The sequence below is a fragment of the Panthera tigris genome, chromosome B2, assembly GCF_018350195.1.
Source record: "Panthera tigris isolate Pti1 chromosome B2, P.tigris_Pti1_mat1.1, whole genome shotgun sequence".
Lineage (NCBI taxonomy): Eukaryota > Metazoa > Chordata > Mammalia > Carnivora > Felidae > Panthera > Panthera tigris.
The window spans coordinates 142,268,456-142,288,359 of NC_056664.1; the positions used below are offsets into that span (position 1 = coordinate 142,268,456).

The following is a 19,904-nucleotide window of genomic DNA, read 5'->3' on the forward strand; positions in this document are numbered from 1 at the left end:
TATTCTGACTTTCTCTGTTCACCCCTTTTTCTCCCCAAATACAAATAAACAAGGTAGACTCTAGAACATTCTAGGCAAAAATTTCCCATAAGAAGCCATTAACCTTTGAGGTAATGAGATGGTATTTGAATACAGCCTTTGTTTACCAACATCACAGGACTGTGGCCGCATTGAGGATGCAAGTGGCCTTGGGTGGGAGGTTGGGGGCCAGCTCCTAAGGAGAAAGGGACAGGGGAAAGAAAGTGCAGCCCATACAGCATTGGGACTCTTTCCTTGGGAAGTTCCTGTGAGCTGGCAGGAATGCCTGGCAGCCTAGGGCATGACCAGCTTATGTGTGGCCCCTACCCCTGCCCCGGGGTGCAGTTTACTAAAGCCACATATGAGGATTGCCTCTTTCTGTGACATGTGGCCACCGGAAACTCATCCCGGGGAGAATGCTTGCACAGAGGCAGATGAGGGTGACGGTGGCCCTGACTGTCTGGAAAGGATAGAAATGGTCTCAGACAAACTCTACTGAAGTGTAGCCAGTGGCTCAAATTTTGAGATTTGGATGGCTTCATCATTTGGCTTCTTTGAGCTGATGGAGAAAAAATGTGATTCACAATTGTATTCAGTGACCATCTAGTGCCCTTATAAGCTCATTGGCATGTATGCATGTGAATTTGGCCATTTAGTCTGAATAAAATGATGCTTTGTTGTGATCAAAACACTGGAAAGTGCCCGAGGGTCTGGGGGCAAGGGCAGGGAAGTCAGGTTTAGCTGAGGCTCGGGAGAGGTGAGCAGAACACACACTGAACCTAGTGGCTTCCCTCCTCCCTCTGTTCATTAGGAAACTCTGGGAGTGTGAGTGGCGGGGGTGCTCCTGCCGCACGGAGAGAGGCCTGGGGCATTCTGAGTCTTCTGGTTTCTCACTCCACTTGTATACACCCTCAGCAGGTAAATGGGACAGGACACGTTGGCCACGGGGTGGAACCCGGTTACATGGGGTTACATCGTGACAAGGGGAGATGGATTGGGTTTTGAGGAATGTGAACCAGGGGTAAGGTCTGGAGAACCCTGACTGCCCTCCATCTCCCCAGGGACCCAGGACATCTGCTTGCCTTCGTGTTTCCCTCTGACGTGAGGACAGCGCTGTGTGGCTTCCCTGTGGTGGGGTCAGAGGTTCTGTTTGCAAAGTTCTTTTGGCTCCCTGGGGTGTTTTTCAAGTTTAAAGACTCCAAAGACCTAGACTCCTAGACCTGGGTTTTGTTTTTTAAAGCAGTTATCCGTACAGAATCGTGCCAACTGTGGAAAACACTTTTATTAAACCCCATTCATATTGTGAAATGTCAGAAGAGGAGCCAGGCCATTATTTTAACACTCAGACTGTGTCTACCCAACCCCAGTCTTCCAGGTGGAAAATGCAGTCAACCATACGTAGATTTTACTAGTGTCAGTTTTACTTCCCACCATGGCAAATGAACCTGTACTTTCTGCTTTTTTATTCTTGATTTTGTTGTTGTTGTTTGCTTTTGCTTTTTGTTTTGTTTTTTTTGAGGGAAGAGCCATAATTATTTGGCAAATATAATTCCACCCATTTGACAAGTTATTAAAACTCAGTCAGGCATTTCAGTGTTTTGCCCATGTGTTGCCAACCATCTGGATATTTCTACATTTGTGAATATTCCTGTGCTGTCTGGTATCTTATGGACAATAGCTGAATTTTTCCACCTTTTCTTGGAATGATAGTCTCAAAGTTGTAGACCACGTTGATTTCCTACCCCCCCAGTTTACATCCTGACCTTTCCTGGCTTATCGATTGGATTTTTGGTCAAACATTCATGGTTGCAGTGAGAGCTGTGTTTTCTTCATTTCAGAGTCTGGGAAGTATTTGGCGGTTTCCAGTGGAAAGTAAAACTTGAATTTCAAACAAAGATGAAATAGGGAGACTTACATAAACACGAAGGTTTTGTTGCATTAAAGAACAATCCTTGGTATACTTACGAAATAATTTTAGAATTTGGGGGGTTTTAAGAGACTCGTTTATGTCGAAAAGTTCTTAACATTCATTTGGAAGTTTCCTTCTTAACCCAGGTTGTCCTCTCCGGCTCCTCAGCATTGATTGCCAGACTGGGTGGGCTGCATGGAGCGCTCAGCTAGGAATGGCAGCTGTCCCTGGCTGGTATTTGCCTTAAAATTTTTTGGGGTGTGTCTGCACCCTGGCAGCCTTTTGTGACTAAATGTACTGGCTTACCGGGGTAGCTTCAGAAAGTTCTTTTTGACTTTCATAGAGGATCTTGATTAACCTATCAGGGTTTGACTGCATGTGGCCAAATCCCAACTTGAACGAATTTAAATCCCAGAATTCATTGCTTTGTGGAGCTGTACCTTTGGAAGTGCAGGGATTGAGCTGGCCTTAGGGGTTGAGCCCTAGAACCCAGGTTCTAACAGCCCCCAGACTCTCTCTCCATCTCTTGGTGTCTTCTCTGTGTGACATGAGAGCTGTCACTAGCAATTCTAGGATGCTCCCTTCAGAGCCTTATGACTGGAAAGCAAAAGCAGTGCCTGGGTTCCAGCTCCAGTTAAAACGATTCCAGTGGAGTCTTCTGAGCCATCTGGACTCACGTGAACAGAAGTCTGTTACCAGAATTGGGGGAGGCTTCACTGGATAGACAAAAGTGATATGTATCCTTTACAGAGCACATTTTGGATTTGCTGCCTTATAGAAATTTTAGGGTCTTGGGGCTCCTAAAGAATTTAGGCAAGTGGAAGACTTTGAATTAGAATCCACATCAATCCCAGTAAAAGACGGAAGAAGCTGTAGTTGCCAAGGGAGCCCTGGCCTCCTCTGGGCCCTTGATGAATGTCCTCTGGCCGAGGCTAGACAGAATAGGAAGAGCAGAAAGAAACTTAGATTTTAATTTCTTCATATTTTAAGCTCTGAGACCAAGAAGGCTTCACTCTTGGACTCTAAATTTTCCTTGAGAATTTTGTAACAGGAAGGACTTATATTGAAATCGGGATATTTCATATTGCTGGTATTGTATTATCAGAATACCTATCATTTCATCTCATTGCTTACACTCTGGTGGGCTATTTTGGACAGCATGAGTTGGCAGAATATGGGATTGGGAAAGGACAGGCAGGAGTGGATTTTCAGCTTAGAGGTCAGCATGGCTTTGGAGTTGGCTAAAGAATGAACCCTCCTCCTTTCAGAGCCTTTTGGGGGCTGGGGGAGATCCCTATCTGTAACCCCAGGAGGACACATGGTAGGACAGTGGTTGGCAATGGGGAGGCTCCTGAAGGTGGAGCCGGTGGTCCTGATCCTCACTCTGAAGGGGCAGCCACAAGTTGACCTCAGGGTAATGGTCATGCCCAGTGGGGCCAGGTTAATGGTCATGCCCAGTGGGAATAGTCTTCTGGGGAATAGTCTTCTGGGGATGTTAAGGGGACTTCCATTTTCCTCTCCTCATGTTTCGCTTCTGGCCTCTCTCCTCATCCTGTACCCCCTTTCCTCCACGAGACTTGCTGTATCTGAGGCGTGAGTGGAAAGAGCCCAGTCTCCATTGGCCTACTTTCTCTAGTCGGTGACAGTAATGGGTTAGAAGACACAGACATGTGAGTTTCCTCTTCGGGTCTGCCTTGCCACAGGCTCCATTCCTGCTTCCACATGGGAGGGTCCTGGGTTGTGGCTCAGGCCTGTTGCTTTCTCCCCACCTGTGAGGCAGTGGCCCTGAGGGGTTCTGCTCCTAGGCTCAGCTCTCCCTTCTGTGTTCACCTGAGGGTCTGGAATTGGAGAAGAGAGAAAGACAGAAAGCATGATGACAGTCACACATCCGATCCACCCTCTTTAATTTAACCTTATCAATACTAAACCTGTTAGTTTGATTGTTTGCCTATGTAGAGAATATAATGAAGTCACAGTATGACTTTTCAAAAGTAGAACAAAACAAAGAAAAAAGCAAAACAATATTTTGGATCCAGAAAGGTTCAGTTACTGTTTTTAATCACAGTCTTCAAATCATGATTTTTTACATGAATTGTGTCCATTTTGGATTACTTTTTACCATTGAATCTTTTTTTTAATGTTAATTTATTTTGAGAGACAGAGAGAGAGAGAACAAGCAGGGGAGGGGCAGAGACAGAGGGAGAGAGAATCCCAAGCATGTTCGGTGGTGTCAGCACAGAGCCCAATTTGGGGCTTGAACTCATGAACCGTGAGATCATGACCTGAGCCAAAATCAAGAGTTGGACACTTAACCACTGAGCCACCCAGGTGCCCCTACCATTGATTCATTTTATCAATTAACTCTGAACTTTCCATCCCTTTATTCTGAGAAATAGCCCTTGACAGAATTCCCTTTCTAGGAATATACGTATTTTCATTCGTTGTGGCTATGCCTGTACCCTTAAGGATGGATGGTGATGTCTGAACCAAGATAGTGAGAAGTGAGATACCGAGTTCACTTTGAACACGTTACATTTGGAACTCACATGGGACTATCACATAGGCAGTAGGGACTGTCAGTCTGGGATGGTTAGGCCAGAGCTAGACATCTGGAAGTCATCAGTTTTGCTAGTAGTTGAAGCCTATGTAGCATCCTACACTCCCCTACCCAAAACCATCCTAGGGTAGACCTTCCTTTCTTCTTTGGAGCCCAGGCCAGTTTTTTTTTTGTTGGTTTTTTTTTTTTTTTTTTTGGGGTTTTTTTTTTGGTTTTTTTTTTTTTTTTTTGCAGAGCCTTTAGGTCTCTCATGGGACAAAGGGTGGTCTGACAGTAAGATAGGAATCCTTGAACAGATCTGTACCTAAAGTGAGACCAAATTGTGCCTTTAGACTCAGTGGACCCTCCTTAATATGTCTTCACTATTTGCTCGATCTTCCTGGTCCTTGGAGGTATTTGGGTTGGATATCCTTGGTTGATCTCATGAGTCTAAATCCTGCTGACATCTTTTTCTTCAATCCATCAGCCATTTAAGTGAGAACCAGGCATATGGTCAATTGTGGTGTCAAGAAAGATGCCAGAGTGTCAAGGTGAGCAAGGGGCAGGTGAAGAGTTTTGCCCCTGTCCACTATGAGAAATGGGCCCTGCAGATGTTGGTCAGGCCAGCCTGCCTTGGGAACCTAGCTCTGGCATCCCAAGGGCATTCATCAGCCCTGGAGAATCCCTTGAGGTCACTCTGCAGAAGCTGAAGACCTTCTAAGGACAGACATTACAGAGCCATTGGAATTTTGGTATCTATCCTTGAGCAGAAAGGGATCCATACTTTGACCCTTGAAGCAAACTGGCCTTCTAGAGCCCTCTTGGATAAGACCTGATGTTTGGAGCTAGACCAAAGGAGCAACTCTAGGTACTGACTGTGCCCTTATTTTCCATTCCTGAACAAACCAGTAGAGGTCTCATGGGAACCATGGCTCAGACATGTCTAGCCTGGCAGTGGCTGGGAATCTGAAAGATCACCAAAATACCATATGCCACTTGGTACATGGCAAAATATTCTTGAATGTGGGTAATGGTTACTGGCACAAACTCTGGAAGTGGCTTTGTCATGGCATGAAATTGCTTCCGTCACAGCAGACTTTAGTAGCTTCCTTCTTCTGTCTGGAGCATCTTACCATCTGCTCTATTCAAAGATAGCCTTGAATGGGGAGAAAAGGGGAAAGACATGGACAGGAAATTCTTTTTTACTTAACCTAAAATCCCTTAGGCTGCAGCTTAAGCTCATTTCCTCATTTTGCATCCTGTGGAGAAGAAAAAAACAGCTTGTTGTGGCCCTAACCTGTCGTGCACGCTCTGTGAGATTACCTCCCAGTGTTCCCTCTGTTGGGCCATATAATTCCTGTTGTGTTGACTTTGGGTTTTTCCTTTGTCCTTTTTAAAGAGGCAGCTCGTGGGACACATAGCTTTAAAGAATATACCCAGTACCATACGTCCTTATCAGGCAAGAATACTGAAAACTATTACAAAAGGTCACATGCTCCATTTATCTAACAGAGGGTGGTCTATTATAAGATTCTAAGAACACTTAGAATAAATGAGGAACCACTTTGTCATATTGCATCTTTGTACTCCCAGAATGTTGATCCCACAGCACAGAACCAGAATGCAGTCTGCAGTCCTGGAAACCAATTTCAAAGTCTTTATGCCTTTACTTCACATTTAAGGAAGGAAATCAGGAGACCTACAAAATGATCATCAGGAATAGAACATATTGGCATGTTTCTAGTCCCAAGAAGAAGCTTTCTGTCAGGTAATCCAAGTGTATGCACATTGATTTGTGCTGCCTGGACTGGCTGTTCCTTAGATAGATGCTGATTTGATGAGTTCACTGAGAACTTGGGCTCAGGGAGCTCTGGGTGGGGCTGGAATGACGGACAAGATCACTTTTGATCTAGGGTCTCTCTTCTTCTCTTCCTCCAGTTCTTTCTGAGGAGGGTACAGATGGTAGGAAGCATCACAAATGACATCAATTTTAAATATCAAAGTTGATGAGAATCCAGGGGGTGAAAATACCTGCTAATCAAGCCACCGTATAGTTTGTTTAACTGTCCCAGTTTGCCTGTGCTGGGGGGTAGGGTGGGAGGAGGGGTGATGGTAGACTGGCCTCAGGCCTTTGGAAAACCTTACATTCAGGATTGATCTTAAGGAGATTGACCCTAAGGCTGCTTTGAAAGTATGGTTCCAGGTCCCCCAAAGGTCTTTGTGTTTAAAAACGACCTTCATTAGGTGACTCTCTAAGGCCTAAAACGTTGCTATTAGAAAAGTCATTTGGTCTCAGGTTTTGTCCTAAGAGTGCAAATATCCCTGAGAGAGTACCTCGTCCACTTCTTCCATGCCTTCAGAGAGAGGGAGGATGAGGACACCCAGCACAAGGTGCCACGACTGGGGTGGGGCAGGAGTGCCCCCCCGCCCCGTCCCCATCCCGAGGGGAAAGCAGCATGGTGGAAGAAATGGTAATCACAACTACAACTACGGAGGCCTTATCTTTTTTAGAAGGGGGGTTTCACTGGCAGTGATCACAGATCATGTATGGGCCGGAGCAGATTCTGAGGATCTGGGAGCTGTGGGGGGAGGGAGACCTGGGCTTTAGAATGGGACAAAGCAGGGCTTGCATTTGGCTCCCCCTGGGTGCAGCTGTGTGACTCTGGCTGAACCCTAACCTCCTTGCTCCAAGGCCTTCTTTCCCCCTTCTGCAACATGGAGGGAGTTATGTGTGTTCTCCCAGGTTATGTGTGTTCTGAGCGTCTCCTGCAGCATAAGTGGGTGCTCAGAGCCGTGCGTGGTGGACAGTAGACAATAAATCCCCTCTTCCTATCCACTGAACTCTCCCATTCGTATTTACTTTAGAGCAGTTGCACGCACCATATGGCCTTTTTCTCAGCATACACATGCTGGCTCAGGCAGTTATCAAGTGGAGACACACTGATGGTACTTGATCATTGGCAACAGGAGAACAAACAGACTCATGCATGGACGCGGTTGGAGGCTCTGATTGTGTGAGCACAACGAAGTGAGATTCATTAGGTTTTGGCAACCCAGAGGTATTTGCCCCTTGCCCTTCTTTACTTGTGCCCCTTACTGGAGCTCCTTGAAGGTTTTGAGTGTTTCCCCATATGCTGGGCTGATGCAACCATTTGAACATGGATTCTTGCGTGAGTTGGAAATTCATCTATGCTGGGTCCAAGGGTAGATGTGAGGCAGAGCCGGGAAGAACAAGGAGTATGTTTATAAATTGTTCTTCTTTTCAGATACCGGTAATGAAAGTCCAGCATTTTCAGGCCTAGGCGGGTTTGTGCTAATTGAATCACGAGTGCCCAAGAGAAGATGTGACAGTGTTTGGGTTTCACAGGCCTCTTGTTTCAGCTGTGTCTGTCCGGGATCTAACTTTTCTTAGATTTAGAATGGAACCGTAAAGAAAAATGTTATTCACGCACTCATTGATTGGTTTTCGTCCTTGGGAGAACCGCCCAGCCGTGAGCATCCCTTTGCAGGCTTTGGAGACCTCGCTTTACTCTTCCACACCTTTTGGTCACTATGAAACAGTGGATTCCTGGAACTGATTACTGCCGTTGGGGGAAACACGGAATGCAACTAGAAAAAGCTCGTTAGTCAGATGGCAGAGGAGGAGGAGAGGTTTCTGGAATGAAGCCTTGGGAAAAATAAAGGGAACCGAGGGAAGGGAGCCCCAGTCCTCTGGCTAAGTAAGTCCTGGAAGGTTCCTTGTGGGTGAGGCGGGAGTACGTGAGCATTATTGAAGAGTAGCCGTGATTGCTAGTAAATGCGCAGGAAGTCAACCCCTTGCCGTGTGTACAGTCTCCTGAACTCAAAATTCCACACAGAGTACCAGGTTTCTTTTCTGATTTCTCCCATCCTGACACCCTCATCTCTGGAACTGGGGACGGGTTGCTTCGTGGGTTTCTCTTCGTGCCCGTAGTCGGACAACGTGCTTTTGTCTCTTTCTCTTCTGCTTTGAAATCATCATATTCATTCTGTTCTTTTTTACTCCTTGGATTTCTTTGAGTGGGGTCCACGAGTTCTCCCCTTTTCTCATCGTGTTCCTCCTGAGGCAGCGGGGAAGTTTTGGGGTATGTTAGGGTCATCTGTGCTTCCTGTGTTCTGAATTTTCATCCAGTATTAAAATCACATACTAACCAATCCACGTGTCATCATGAAACACTTCTTCCCCTTTCTTTTTCCATGAGGTTCCAAATTCACTTTTCTTAATGTTACTAAGTTGAAAGGTTTCCAGGTTTTTTGACTACTTTTTTCTTTCCTGGGAGTGCCTGGCATCACTGAATAAACAGTTTCAGATCCAAATTTGCCTAAATTTTATTTGTGTGAATGTTTAGCATGTGTTTATATTGTGTTATGTGTTATGTGTTAGGATCCATTACGGTGTGGGCTGAGAGATTTTGTTTGACAAAATGTTATGTCTCATTTGGGTTATTTTTGAAAATCTAGAATACTTTTACGGAACCTCAGAACTGAAGAAACAAATGGAATTGTGCTTCTTAATAACTTGTTTTTCCTCTTCTGGGACAAAATATGGAGACATTTAAATTAGTTATATTCAGATATACCAGAGGCTTATCTCCCTTTTAAGCTGTTGATGATCTTGGTTTGTTTTCTTTGTGGAAATGAACACTTCCATTATCTCACTTTGGCTGCAATGGATAGTCTCCCTTATCATGAAAATTTTATGTTGCTCTCAGAGGTATTTTAAAGATTATCCAACTATACCATACAAAATGCTGAGAAGTTATTTGATATATGGTTGCCTCTGGAGAATATGTCAAATTATGAGTTCATTATTCCTGTGCTAGCAAAGCAGCATAATCAAGCCAGAGAATGCCTCGAGTTTGTTTTGATTCACTTTTGTTTTAAATTTACCACCCACTGTTTTATCCAAAATACATAAAAGCTTGTGGGTTTGGTATGTTTGTCTTGCTCTCATCCTGTAATGATGTTCAAACATGATTGTACTTAAAGTCTTTAGGACCAGACAAATGAAGAGTCATTTGCTCTTTTGATAACAATATCAGAGAACACTGGAAAAAAAAATTCGTTATCCCAGTCTGTGTTCCCGTAAGTTCATAGTCATGCTGTTTGCATAGCTGACCACCCACTGAAGCCAAGGCACGTGAAACTGCTGTCCACTAAAATGGGCCTGAAAGTCACATGGGACCCACCCAAAGATGCTACCAGTAGACCCGTGGAGCATTACAACATTGCCTATGGGAAGTCACTGAAAAGTCTTAAATACATCAAGGTGAATGCCGAGACGCACTCCTTCCTTATTGAGGATGTGGGTAAGTGACACTCTGGTCTTGTTCCCAGTCAGAACTAACTGTACACCAACCTTCTCAGTTCCCTTCTTAGGTAGGATGGCTGTTTGTGAGACACAGTGTGGACAGGCTCAAGGGACCTCCTGGTTCTTTGGGAATGGGGAGCCGAGTTCACGAGGCTGTGGCTTAACCTTTATCTTGCCCCTGGGCTTCCTCATTCTGCATTTGAATTCTAGTATTTCTGGAGATCTCTCTCAATGGATGTAGGAAACCATTTTTAGTTTCTGAACGTGCTTTTGGAAAATACGTTGGTCCTTTGTTTGTTTCATAGAAACTCAACTACTTTGTAGCTTCATCTTGAGATTTCTAGTTGACAAATCAATTAGAGGTTACTCAAGTAATGAGTCCCTGTGAAGGTACGTATGTGCGATATTCGCTTAGCCACATCTGGTTCAAAGATGTAACATTCTCCCCGTTAAATTTGATTCTGGAAGTTTGTAATGTTTGCAGTTTTTCCTAGATATATTGTTTTATAAGGGCAGGTATAGGCGGTTTTGAACTTAGGTTTTGAGCTGCCACCTCCCAGGGATCCCCTGGCTTCTGCGTTTTTGATCTGACGAGCCTGAAACTCCATTTATTCTGCAGTCACGTCACAGCCCAACCTCACGATGGATCGTGAAGAAGTAACAGAAGTCAGCATCCATGACAGCCAGGTCTCCCTGTGCCAGGTCACCATTTTCCTGCCTTCCTCTGGTGGATCAAAATCAACTCATGACTCCTTGGGTTCCTGGCCATAGTCTACGCACTTACTCCTCCACCTCCTGCGCCCTAATGTTAGGCTTTCTGAGTAATGGAGCGGAGAGTGTATAGAAGGGGCATAAGGGGGACCAGATTTCCTTCTTGGTAGTTCCAGCCACACATACATTTCTCTGAATCCTTTCCATGTCAGTATCACCCTAGAAAGTCCAACTACGAGGTTAAATGGAGATTCTGTTGGACCGAAGGCATGAGCAGGGTCATATCTGCTTGTTCAAACCTTAGGTTGTTAAGATTGCTGCAGAGAAGAAACACATGCAAAAAGAGAGCCCTAGAGCTCACTGAAAAACAAATAATGCCTCCCGAGTAACTCACTGATGAGTTAACAGGAATCAGAGACATGTGGATTACACTTCTTTGAAAATATGAATAACCTCAGGATGAAGAGAGAAAGTGCCTGGCGAAGCATGATTTTGCGTTCTGTCTGGATCTAGAGCATTTTCCAGTTGGCTTGGCAGGTCGTGCCAAACCCTCAATGCCACCAGGCCCTGCCTCAGTCAGACAGAAGTCACACTGGCCTTGAGCACAGCAGGGATGCTAGATGGCATCACTGTGTCGCTGTTCCTGGACCTCTGGCCCGAGAACTAAAGTTCCGTTGCAGGAATACTCCCCACTTTGAGAAATGTAATAACCGTTATTGTCTTTGACACAACTAACTCTTATCTCTCCAACCTTTGGCCCCTCACATGCCTGCACACTTTCATCTCCTCAAGGAGTTCACACCTTCACTTACCTTTCGCAGTAATTTATTTTGAGGAAAAGCAGCACTACTGGAGTTTTGCTTTCTGAAGCTGCACATTTGGGGCGCACTCATTTGGTAATGTGGCGTCTTGGCTTCCCTTCCTGTTCCACTGACTTCAGGAGCTCAGCCAAAGAGAGCATCGCAATTTGACCTTGACCCCTAGATGCAAGTCAAAAAGTGGAGCCCAGTTATTTCAAGATTAGCATTTCCAAGATTCCAACAACTGTTTTTCTAGATATTTGTTGAAATAGTCAAAGACAGCACACAGATCTAGTAAAGGGAGTGTTTTACTGGGATAAGGGGAAAATTTCACGAAGCTTTTTGTGTGTTGCAATGAAGATTTCCCATGTGCTAAATTTTATGAGTTCCACTGACATTTTCTTACTGTTTTTTGGAGATTTCTGTTTGGAGCTTTCATGGAGAGATATTATTGGCAGTTACTGATAGCATAGGTTAAAACATCTAGTTAGCAGACAGTGCATTTCTATTTCCTGCATTAATTTCACATTAAAAAACTCAAAAGCTTTTTCTGTCTACTGCTCACGGATCCAGGCTTATTACACATGCCATGTACTTTGTACTACAAATAAATTTTGTGTTCTTTGGGTCAGGTGTATTTTAGTTACATGAGAGGAATGTTAGCGATAGTGATTAAAAGAGTGAGAGAGAAAGCCGTAGTTAGACTTGTCGCTTAATTCAGATTTCTTTATTTGGTTATATATGAGGAAGACGGTTAGTGAATCGAACTGTCATTCTTGGAGATGTGAAATGGTGGCTTGATATAAACCATATGTTTCAGAGCCGGGTGTAGTGTACTTTGTGCTGGTTACTGCAGAAAACCACAATGGAGTGAGCCGTCCAGTTTACAGAGCTGAAAGCCTGCCTGGTAAGTCTTACCTAGAATTGGAGGCTGTCTTTTTGTTACTTAGATTGGGAGAAACATCTCTCCTTGCTTTCTCAGGTCTACACAAACATAGAATCTTTAAAGAGTTCCCAAACAGGAATTTTCTTTTTTTTTTTTAAACTTGTCTAGCAAGCTGAAAGATTGAAAACTAGGAGAAATTTACTCCTTCTTTTAAAGTAATTTGAATGTAGGTCATTTGTGTTTTGTCCTATTTTTTTGAGCACTCGTTAGAGTAAACCACGTGCAAAAGACCAAAAAGATGTGTTGTCGATAAAGTGTATGTGCCTTGTTATTGATGTGGCCTGAGCAGATCCTCTGGAAGAGTGTTGAAAAGACCATTAAATATACGTTAGGGCTGCGCAGAAATGTGGAAAATCCAATCGTTCTTGTTTCTAACTATGAAGTTGCATTTTCCTCATTTAGGAGGTGAATGGATCAAGATTGATGGTTTTCCCATTAAGGGTCCAGGACCATTTAATGAAACCGTCACAGGTACCTCGTGCTCCTTCGGTTCATGTCTTCACTGAGGCACCATCTTGCAAGAGGGTGGTGTTTCTGTCACACACATGTGCTCACCAACCTTCATTCAGTTCCCATCGCTAAACTAACACACATGCCACACGGTTTTGGTCAACCTGCTGTGCACCTGATGGCCCAGACTGCAGCCATTGTTGCTCATTTCTCACTGTTCTTTCATGTTCTGGCGTGGGGAGGTGTCCGCGTCCACATCTGGGGATACTGTTGCACTGTTAACAGGCAAATATGGTGGTTGAGATGGCAGTCCTGGCCTGATGAGGATTGTTACAGCTCTTTTTCCTGTGGATGGCGTAAATGAATGGAACCCACCAAGCAGTGGCTTTTATTGGCTAATATGCTGCATGCATCAAGTCTTTCTCTGTTTTCTTGTAACCATGGGATATTTTGTGATATGTTAGAGAACCTGCCTTCCATCTCTGCTCCATATTTGTATATATGTTTTATCATTTGGATGTTGCTGTTGTCTAGTCATGTTGTTTTACTTGTTGAGAGAAGTGTGTACATTTCTTGTATGTTCTCGTATGAATGTGGTTGTTTTGGAATGTGGTTGGATGATATCCCAAAGGCGATATGGTGAGGAACTGTATATTATTTTCATGACCCATGTTTTTAAGTACATCAGTCTGGTGTTGTTGTTGAGAGGAAGGTGAGTACTTTGAAACCAATGACCATAATCTGCTTCTCAGGTCAGATTTGATGGGTGTAGGCAGCTTCAAGGTCCCTTTTCCACCAAAAAGGGGTGGAAAAATGAAACAACCAGAAAAGGAAACTGGCTTTCCAGGAAAGGTGATATGTTTTTGTTCCAATATGTTGGACTTGTGGTGACCCCAGGGGTGATGGAAGGGAGACATGTTAGAGGTGATTACATGTGAAGGGATGAAATTTGGAAGAGAGAAGTAAGAGACAGACATGCATTGTGGAGTCATGCTCCAGAGTGAGAGTGCGAGCAGAGAGTGTATGAGGGTGACAGGAGAGACAAGAGCAAAGGCCAAGGGTCAAAACGGAGAGGATGATGACAGTGAAGTAGCCAAGATGGTAGTACACCTAGGAATATGCAGAATAGACAAGGGTGTTTATTCCTCGATTGTCTACCCCTGAAGAGGGGCATGTAAACTCTTTGCTGACAGAAGTTCAGTGCCTTGTATCTGAATCTTGTATTTTAAATGACCATTTTATTTTTTATAATCTTTCTGATAAAGTTTTCTGAATGTCAGTGGTTTTAGAACAAATAGTTTTCTTTTGCTTTTTCTTAAGTAATGAATTTCTTGTGCCTTCTTTAATAGAAGTACGTGTATGTATGACCTTTCTCTCTCTGTGTGTGTGTGTGTGTGTGTGTGTGTGTGTGTGTGTGTGTATGACGTGAGCATGAATTACCGAAATGCTGGGAATTGGGACTCATGGACAATCGTGTTCCAACTCATTATTGGTCTTATGTACAGTAAGATGATTTAACCTCTCTCTGTAGAAGACTTTGTGTGCCCTAGTTGCCAAAGAGCACACTTCTATAATACATAATAGTATATTTGTTATACATTATGATACAAAAGATACTGGAAGAAATTAGCTGAAACAATTTACAGCATATGCCGTAAAGCAGAATTTTTTAATGAATATCCAGAATGCATAGACTTGGCGACAGTGCTCCAGAAAAAAAAAAAAATCACATTTCATTGTTATTAAAATAATAATAATTTATGAGAAGTGATCAAGAAGTGATTGGCATGCATCTACACCTTTTTTATAAGGCTTGGAAAATACTATGCTGCTGTTCTGAGGAATGGTTAATAAATTATAATCCTGGTAGTTAAACAAAAGAAGTATTCTGAATTCCAAGTATCTTTGTTCAAAAGAAGGGATTTGTCCTGGAGATAGTGGCAGACATTGGCATTGACTCCTGGGGTGAGGTCCCAAGGGTTCCCTTTAGTGCTTTGACTGGTGACATCCCACTTTATTCTAGTATTTTATTTGAAGCCAGAGGGAAATCTATTCTTTTGCTTTGCTGGAAACAGTAGTTTCAGTTCAAATTCCAGAAGGCCTCTTTATGCTGCTGAGACCTATTTTGACCTCGTTATCTTTCCTTAATTATTAGATTCATTCATTTAGCGCCATTGGTTTTGCCAGCATGTCTGGATGCTAAAGATACAATAATGAAGAAGATAGACAAGGGCTTGCCTTAATGGAGACTGTAGTCTAGAGGGAAAGAAAGACAATAAACATATAAGCAAAACATAATGCATATAATCTGTATTAGTTTGCTAGGGTCGCCATAACAGAATACCACAGAGGGTGGCTTAAACAATAGATGTTTATTTTCTCGCAGTTCTAGAGCCTGGAAGTCCAAGATCAATGTGTCAGCAGGTCTGATTTCCCCTGAGGCCTCTCTCTTTGGCTTGCCTTTCCTCTAGGAGTGCACATTCTTGGTATCTCTTTGTGTCTCCGAATTTCTTCTCCTTAAAAGAACACCAGTTAGATGGGATTAGGGCCCACCCCAGGGGCCTCACTGTAATTTAACCACCTCTTAAAGGCTCAGTCTCCAAATACATTTACCTCCTGGGATAACTGAGGGTCAGGACTTCAACACGTGAATTTGGGCGGGGGTGGGGGTGGGTGGGGACACAATTCAGCCTGTAGCATAATCATAAGTTCTTTGAAAGGTGAACAACATTGAGATCTAGAATAAGCAGGGTGGGGGAGCCCAGGAGGCGCAAAGATGGTGACGCCAGGCTGAGATGGTATGGGGACCGCGGGGGTGAGTGTTAGGAGGAAGAACGTGCCAGGGCCGACTTGAGTGATTCTCAGACTGGTCGCTCGTCCAAATCTGAAAACCCAGAGGACTCAGAAAGTAAGAGGACTAAGCAGAACTGCAATTCCCTGGCAGAAATTTCAGCTTTGGCTTTGGGTAGCTCCTGGTCTATCTTTCAGCCAGAAAGTTCTCTGTGTATTTAAATGTAAGATCCCTCTCACTGAGACTTAAACCCATATTCCTCTGTTTAGTCCCCAGGGAAGAGAAGTCCCAAGTCCAGATACTGGAATCTTATTATTTACCTCCCCTGAAGACTTCTTTTCTGAAGCTGTTTTAGCTTTTTTTCCCCCCTGTTGACTGGATGTGGGGTCCTATGGTCTGTGCAAAGCCAGACACTGGGGTCGGGACAGGACCATGGCCCAACTCTGATTGCAACCAGCCCAGCGACTGGGCACGCAGGTCAACCTGCCTTCACCAGGCTCTTCATCTGGAAAATTTTAGTTCTCAGTAAGATCATGGTATTTTTTTAAAGTTTATTTCTTTATTTTGAGAGAGAGAGAAGAGAGCAGTAGAGGGGCAGAGAGAGAGGGAGAGAGAGAGAATCCCAAGCAGGCTCTGTGCCGACAGTGGGGCATGAACTCAGGAATCTTGAGATCGTGACCTGAGCCAAAGTCAAGAGTCAGATAGATGCTCAACCCACTGAGCCACCCCAGCGCCCCGGATCATGTGTATTTTTAATAAGGTGATGGTTTTCTAAAAATCGTCATGCTGCCCTTAAGCTATGGGGCCCAAACTAGACATAATATGGAGGGAAAAGTCAGATTTGTGCCTCATATTTTGTTATATCATATTTTAGTTCCTGAAGCTTGCTCATTTTGTAGACAATTAACTTATAGCTCAGACTTGAGCCCACAGTTCTCCGTGGCCATTCTCAACCAACACTGGCTTGGTACCTGACCTCCAGTTTGCTCCCCAAATACAAATAGCATGTTGGCGCTAGGCTCATAATGGCTTATCCACACTGGCGTCCTCCATGACAGTGGCCCATGTGACAGCTTCACCTCATGCTTTCCAGCTGCTGCCACCTACCACCTGTGGTAAAGCTGCTCCTCTCCACAGTCATCTCGCCTCCTCAACTGCCTCGCTCTCCTGAGCTCGCTTTCAGACCTACTCAGGCTTTGGGTCCAGAGATACGTCCCATTTCCACGGTCCAGAGCCGTCTCCTGGCTCATTTCTCATTTTATCCTGGTCCCACTCATGTCAGCACGGCCGGCCCCCTGACAGAGGGACAGCCTCAGTGGCCTGCTAGTCCCCACACCGCCCCCCCCCCCGCCCCCCATCCCTCCTGCATGTGCATTGTTGAGCCTCGTGGGAAAAGCAGAGAGTTGAGCTGATCTGCACCATTGTCACTCCTTACGGCTGGTTAGCCAACTCCACGCGGGTCCTCAGCGCTGCTTGGCTGTTGTTCTATGTGCCCTACATCTGGCTCCTTCCTTTCTTCCATGGGTTGGGTCAGAATGTTGCCACTTTGCTCAGGCTCCTCCCTCTGCCCATTCTCCTCTCGCTTTTAGCCCTGCTTCCCTCCTCCCTGGGAAATAAAGGCCATCAGCGTGACACCCCTCCTCTTATTTCCTGTGACCTCCAAACTCTCATCTCCCTTCCCTCCTCTCGGCTCTGAGGGGAGCTGCAGTCTCCACGTCTCTTCAAGGCTGACTTCATGCACGTGAAGCTGCTTTGCACACATGGTCAAGCCAGAGGGCAGGCCTGGGTTCGCATCCATCATGGGAGCCCCGACGCTCCCCTCAGTGCCTGCCCCAAACAGCTGATACCTGCTGTTGAACAGGTGTCCAATTATTTGACATGGAAATGATGAAATCAGGAAGCCATGCGCCCCACAGGTTGGCGTCTTCCTGCCCTGGCATTTCTTTTCATAGGCAATACCTATAGGCATATGAGAAATGGGTATTTCATAATCTAGAAATACGAATTCTGCCCTTTTCTATCAGTAGCTCATCAAAATGAGCACTGACCTTCAGGTGTATTTTCGTGCCAATTTATTTAAATGTGACTGATGTCGAGCGTGGAAACTCTAACCCTGGTGTCCGGCGATGGGCTGTTTCCTGACCCGTTGACTTCAAGCCGCTGTCCCCATCAAGCCAGTGTCTCTGCCCTGTGCACGGCTGCCCGGGCTGCCCAGGACATTCCCAGATCCAGATTCCTCAGCTGTAACATGCTGCACTCGACAAGAAGTTTTTAGGCTCCTTTCTAAGAACTGTCTCAGGTTCTAGGTTTCATTCTACGGTTCCTTTCAGCTTTGAAATTTCGTGAATTTCGGACACTAAGTGGATTGATTCACCACTTTTCGTGGATGATTTTAAGCTTAGCAAGCGATTGGGAATCATTTTTATTACTGAGAAATGGCTCCGAGCCTTTCTCTCCACCCTACTTTGGCTGTTTTAGGTCAACAAAGTCAAAAATCCTATTAGCAAAGGGAGAAACACTGACTTGGAGTGTCTGGGTGTTGAGTGTGTGCCCAAGGACACACAAGTACACAGAAGACAGAATTGTCTCCAGGGATACACTGGAAGTGCCTCCCCCAAGGGCCCCCCCGTCTGTGCTGCCCTCCCCTTCTCTGTGTGTGATGGCAAGAATCCTGCCACGTGGGCCAGAAGACACGTGTCCGTGTCACTCTGGGTAAAAGGTGCCGGCACAACCCACCCGTGGGCAAATCACACACAGTGCTGATTATCTGATTATCCATCAGGTAATGCTGGAGCCAGACCATGGGGCTGCTCTGTGCCAGACTTAAGAGTAGACTCCAGTCCAGAAATTTTTAATTAATTATGATCAGTTGGTCTTTTCGCAAGCTAGTTTCGATTAACGTCCCGGCCAACGGGGATTTAATAATGTCTGTGGCATTATTTCCTCGGGAGCTTTCTCATGCCATCATCAGTTGTTACTAAGTACGGTTTGCAGGGCAAAAATCAATTTCTGGTTCACAGCCCGGGTGGTGAGCTCCTCAAGGGCTGGGTCCTTTGATTTACTCATTTTTTTTTTTTATGTTTATTTATTTTTGAAAGAGAGAGAGAGACACAGAGAGACAGAGAATGAGTGGGGGAGGGGCAGAGGGAGAGGGAGAGGGAGACACAGAATCCAAAGCAGACTCCAGGCTCTGAGCTGTCAGCACAGAGTCTGGCGCGGGGCTCGAACTCACAAACCATGAGATCATGACCTGAGCTGAAGTCGGATGCTTTAATCGACTGAGCCACCCAGGCGCCCCAATTTACTCATCTGTTTATCTCCAGGGCCTGGGGCAAGCACACAGTAGGTGCTCCATAAATGTTTTTTAAGCAGAAATGCACTTGGAGGCTGCTTCCACTGGGGGGCTGTGCCCTGGTACAGGAGATGAGCAGTGACGAGAGCTTCCGCATCACACAGCGCCGTGTCAGGAGGCCAGGGTCACCTCTGCCTGGTTCAGCCGCGGACGCTGGGGTGGTCCTGGGCCTGCCGGTGTGTCGGCCACAGAGCGGTGTGGTCATTAATCAGAGATCCTAATTCTTCCTTCTGTTTCTTGGAATGATATTGACTGTGTCTGTGGATTGGGATTCCTCGAGGCGGCTGGTCTGTGAGACGAGGTGGGTGCACAGTCCCTGTGCTGTGGGGTTGCCTCTCGGTCCCTCGGAGGCACTGCCCGGAGACAGGTGCCTTCCTCCTGGGGGCTCCCAGCTCTTTATCAGAGTGACTGCTTCCAAGTCGCCTGTCACATTAGGGGGGAGACTTCCCTAACCTTCCGGCCCGTTCTTCAGTAATGAGAAAGTAGGGCGTGGAGGCTTGTGTGCGGAGCTGTGTGACTTCTCACATGGCCGGATGTGCTTGGGTCAGAGCCAAGCCCTCGGGGGTTCCAGCCCCCACAGGTTTCCCCTGGAAGGGAGTCAGGAGCCATTGCCGACGGCCTTCTCTGACACCAGGGCTTCAACCAGCCTTCTGTGGCGTTTCTGCCATATTGATGAGTAGGATATGTGCTCACAGATTTTCCTTTCCGTGAGTTGCTAGGAAGCCAGTGGCCAGGAGTGAGGCCGTTTGCTCGGGGTGGGCTGGGTGCTCCCTTCAGAGCCGATGAGTGGCTGCTCCAAGCAGACAGGGCAGGGCCGAAAGCTGGAGAGATGAGCTGTCCCCACGTGAGTGGCCTTGAGTGAGGAGCTGCTCTCCCTGCCTTCATGTCCTGCGGTCATTACTAAACCCAATGCTTCTGACAAGGTCAGCGTCCTGGGGGCCAGGTGCCGCTCTCTGACTTCATATCCACCGTGGCCTTTTCTTTTGATGTCTGAGTGGAAGAGAGGGAGGGCGTGGCCCCTGTGAGGTCACCAAAGAGGGATGAGCTTATATGGCAGGAGCC

General features: G+C 45.6%; 1 protein-coding gene across 3 annotated transcripts in view; it reads left to right on the forward strand.

Moving 5' to 3' along the window:
• Nucleotides 1–19,904, forward strand: part of FNDC1 (fibronectin type III domain containing 1) — a 106,110-nt gene that overhangs the window by 16,732 nt on the left and 69,474 nt on the right. Inside the window, exons 2-4 of one of the 3 annotated variants that reach the window (XM_042987449.1) lie at nucleotides 9,596–9,790; nucleotides 12,124–12,210; nucleotides 12,652–12,720. The exons of 1 other annotated variant lie outside the window; for it this stretch is intronic. In XM_042987449.1, the coding sequence (XP_042843383.1) occupies nucleotides 9,596–9,790; nucleotides 12,124–12,210; nucleotides 12,652–12,720 (351 nt within the window). Of the gene's footprint in view, nucleotides 1–6,151; nucleotides 6,232–9,595; nucleotides 9,791–12,123; nucleotides 12,211–12,651; nucleotides 12,721–19,904 lie in introns of those variants that run through there. One more of the 3 variants, XM_042987448.1, reaches the window with a different exon arrangement.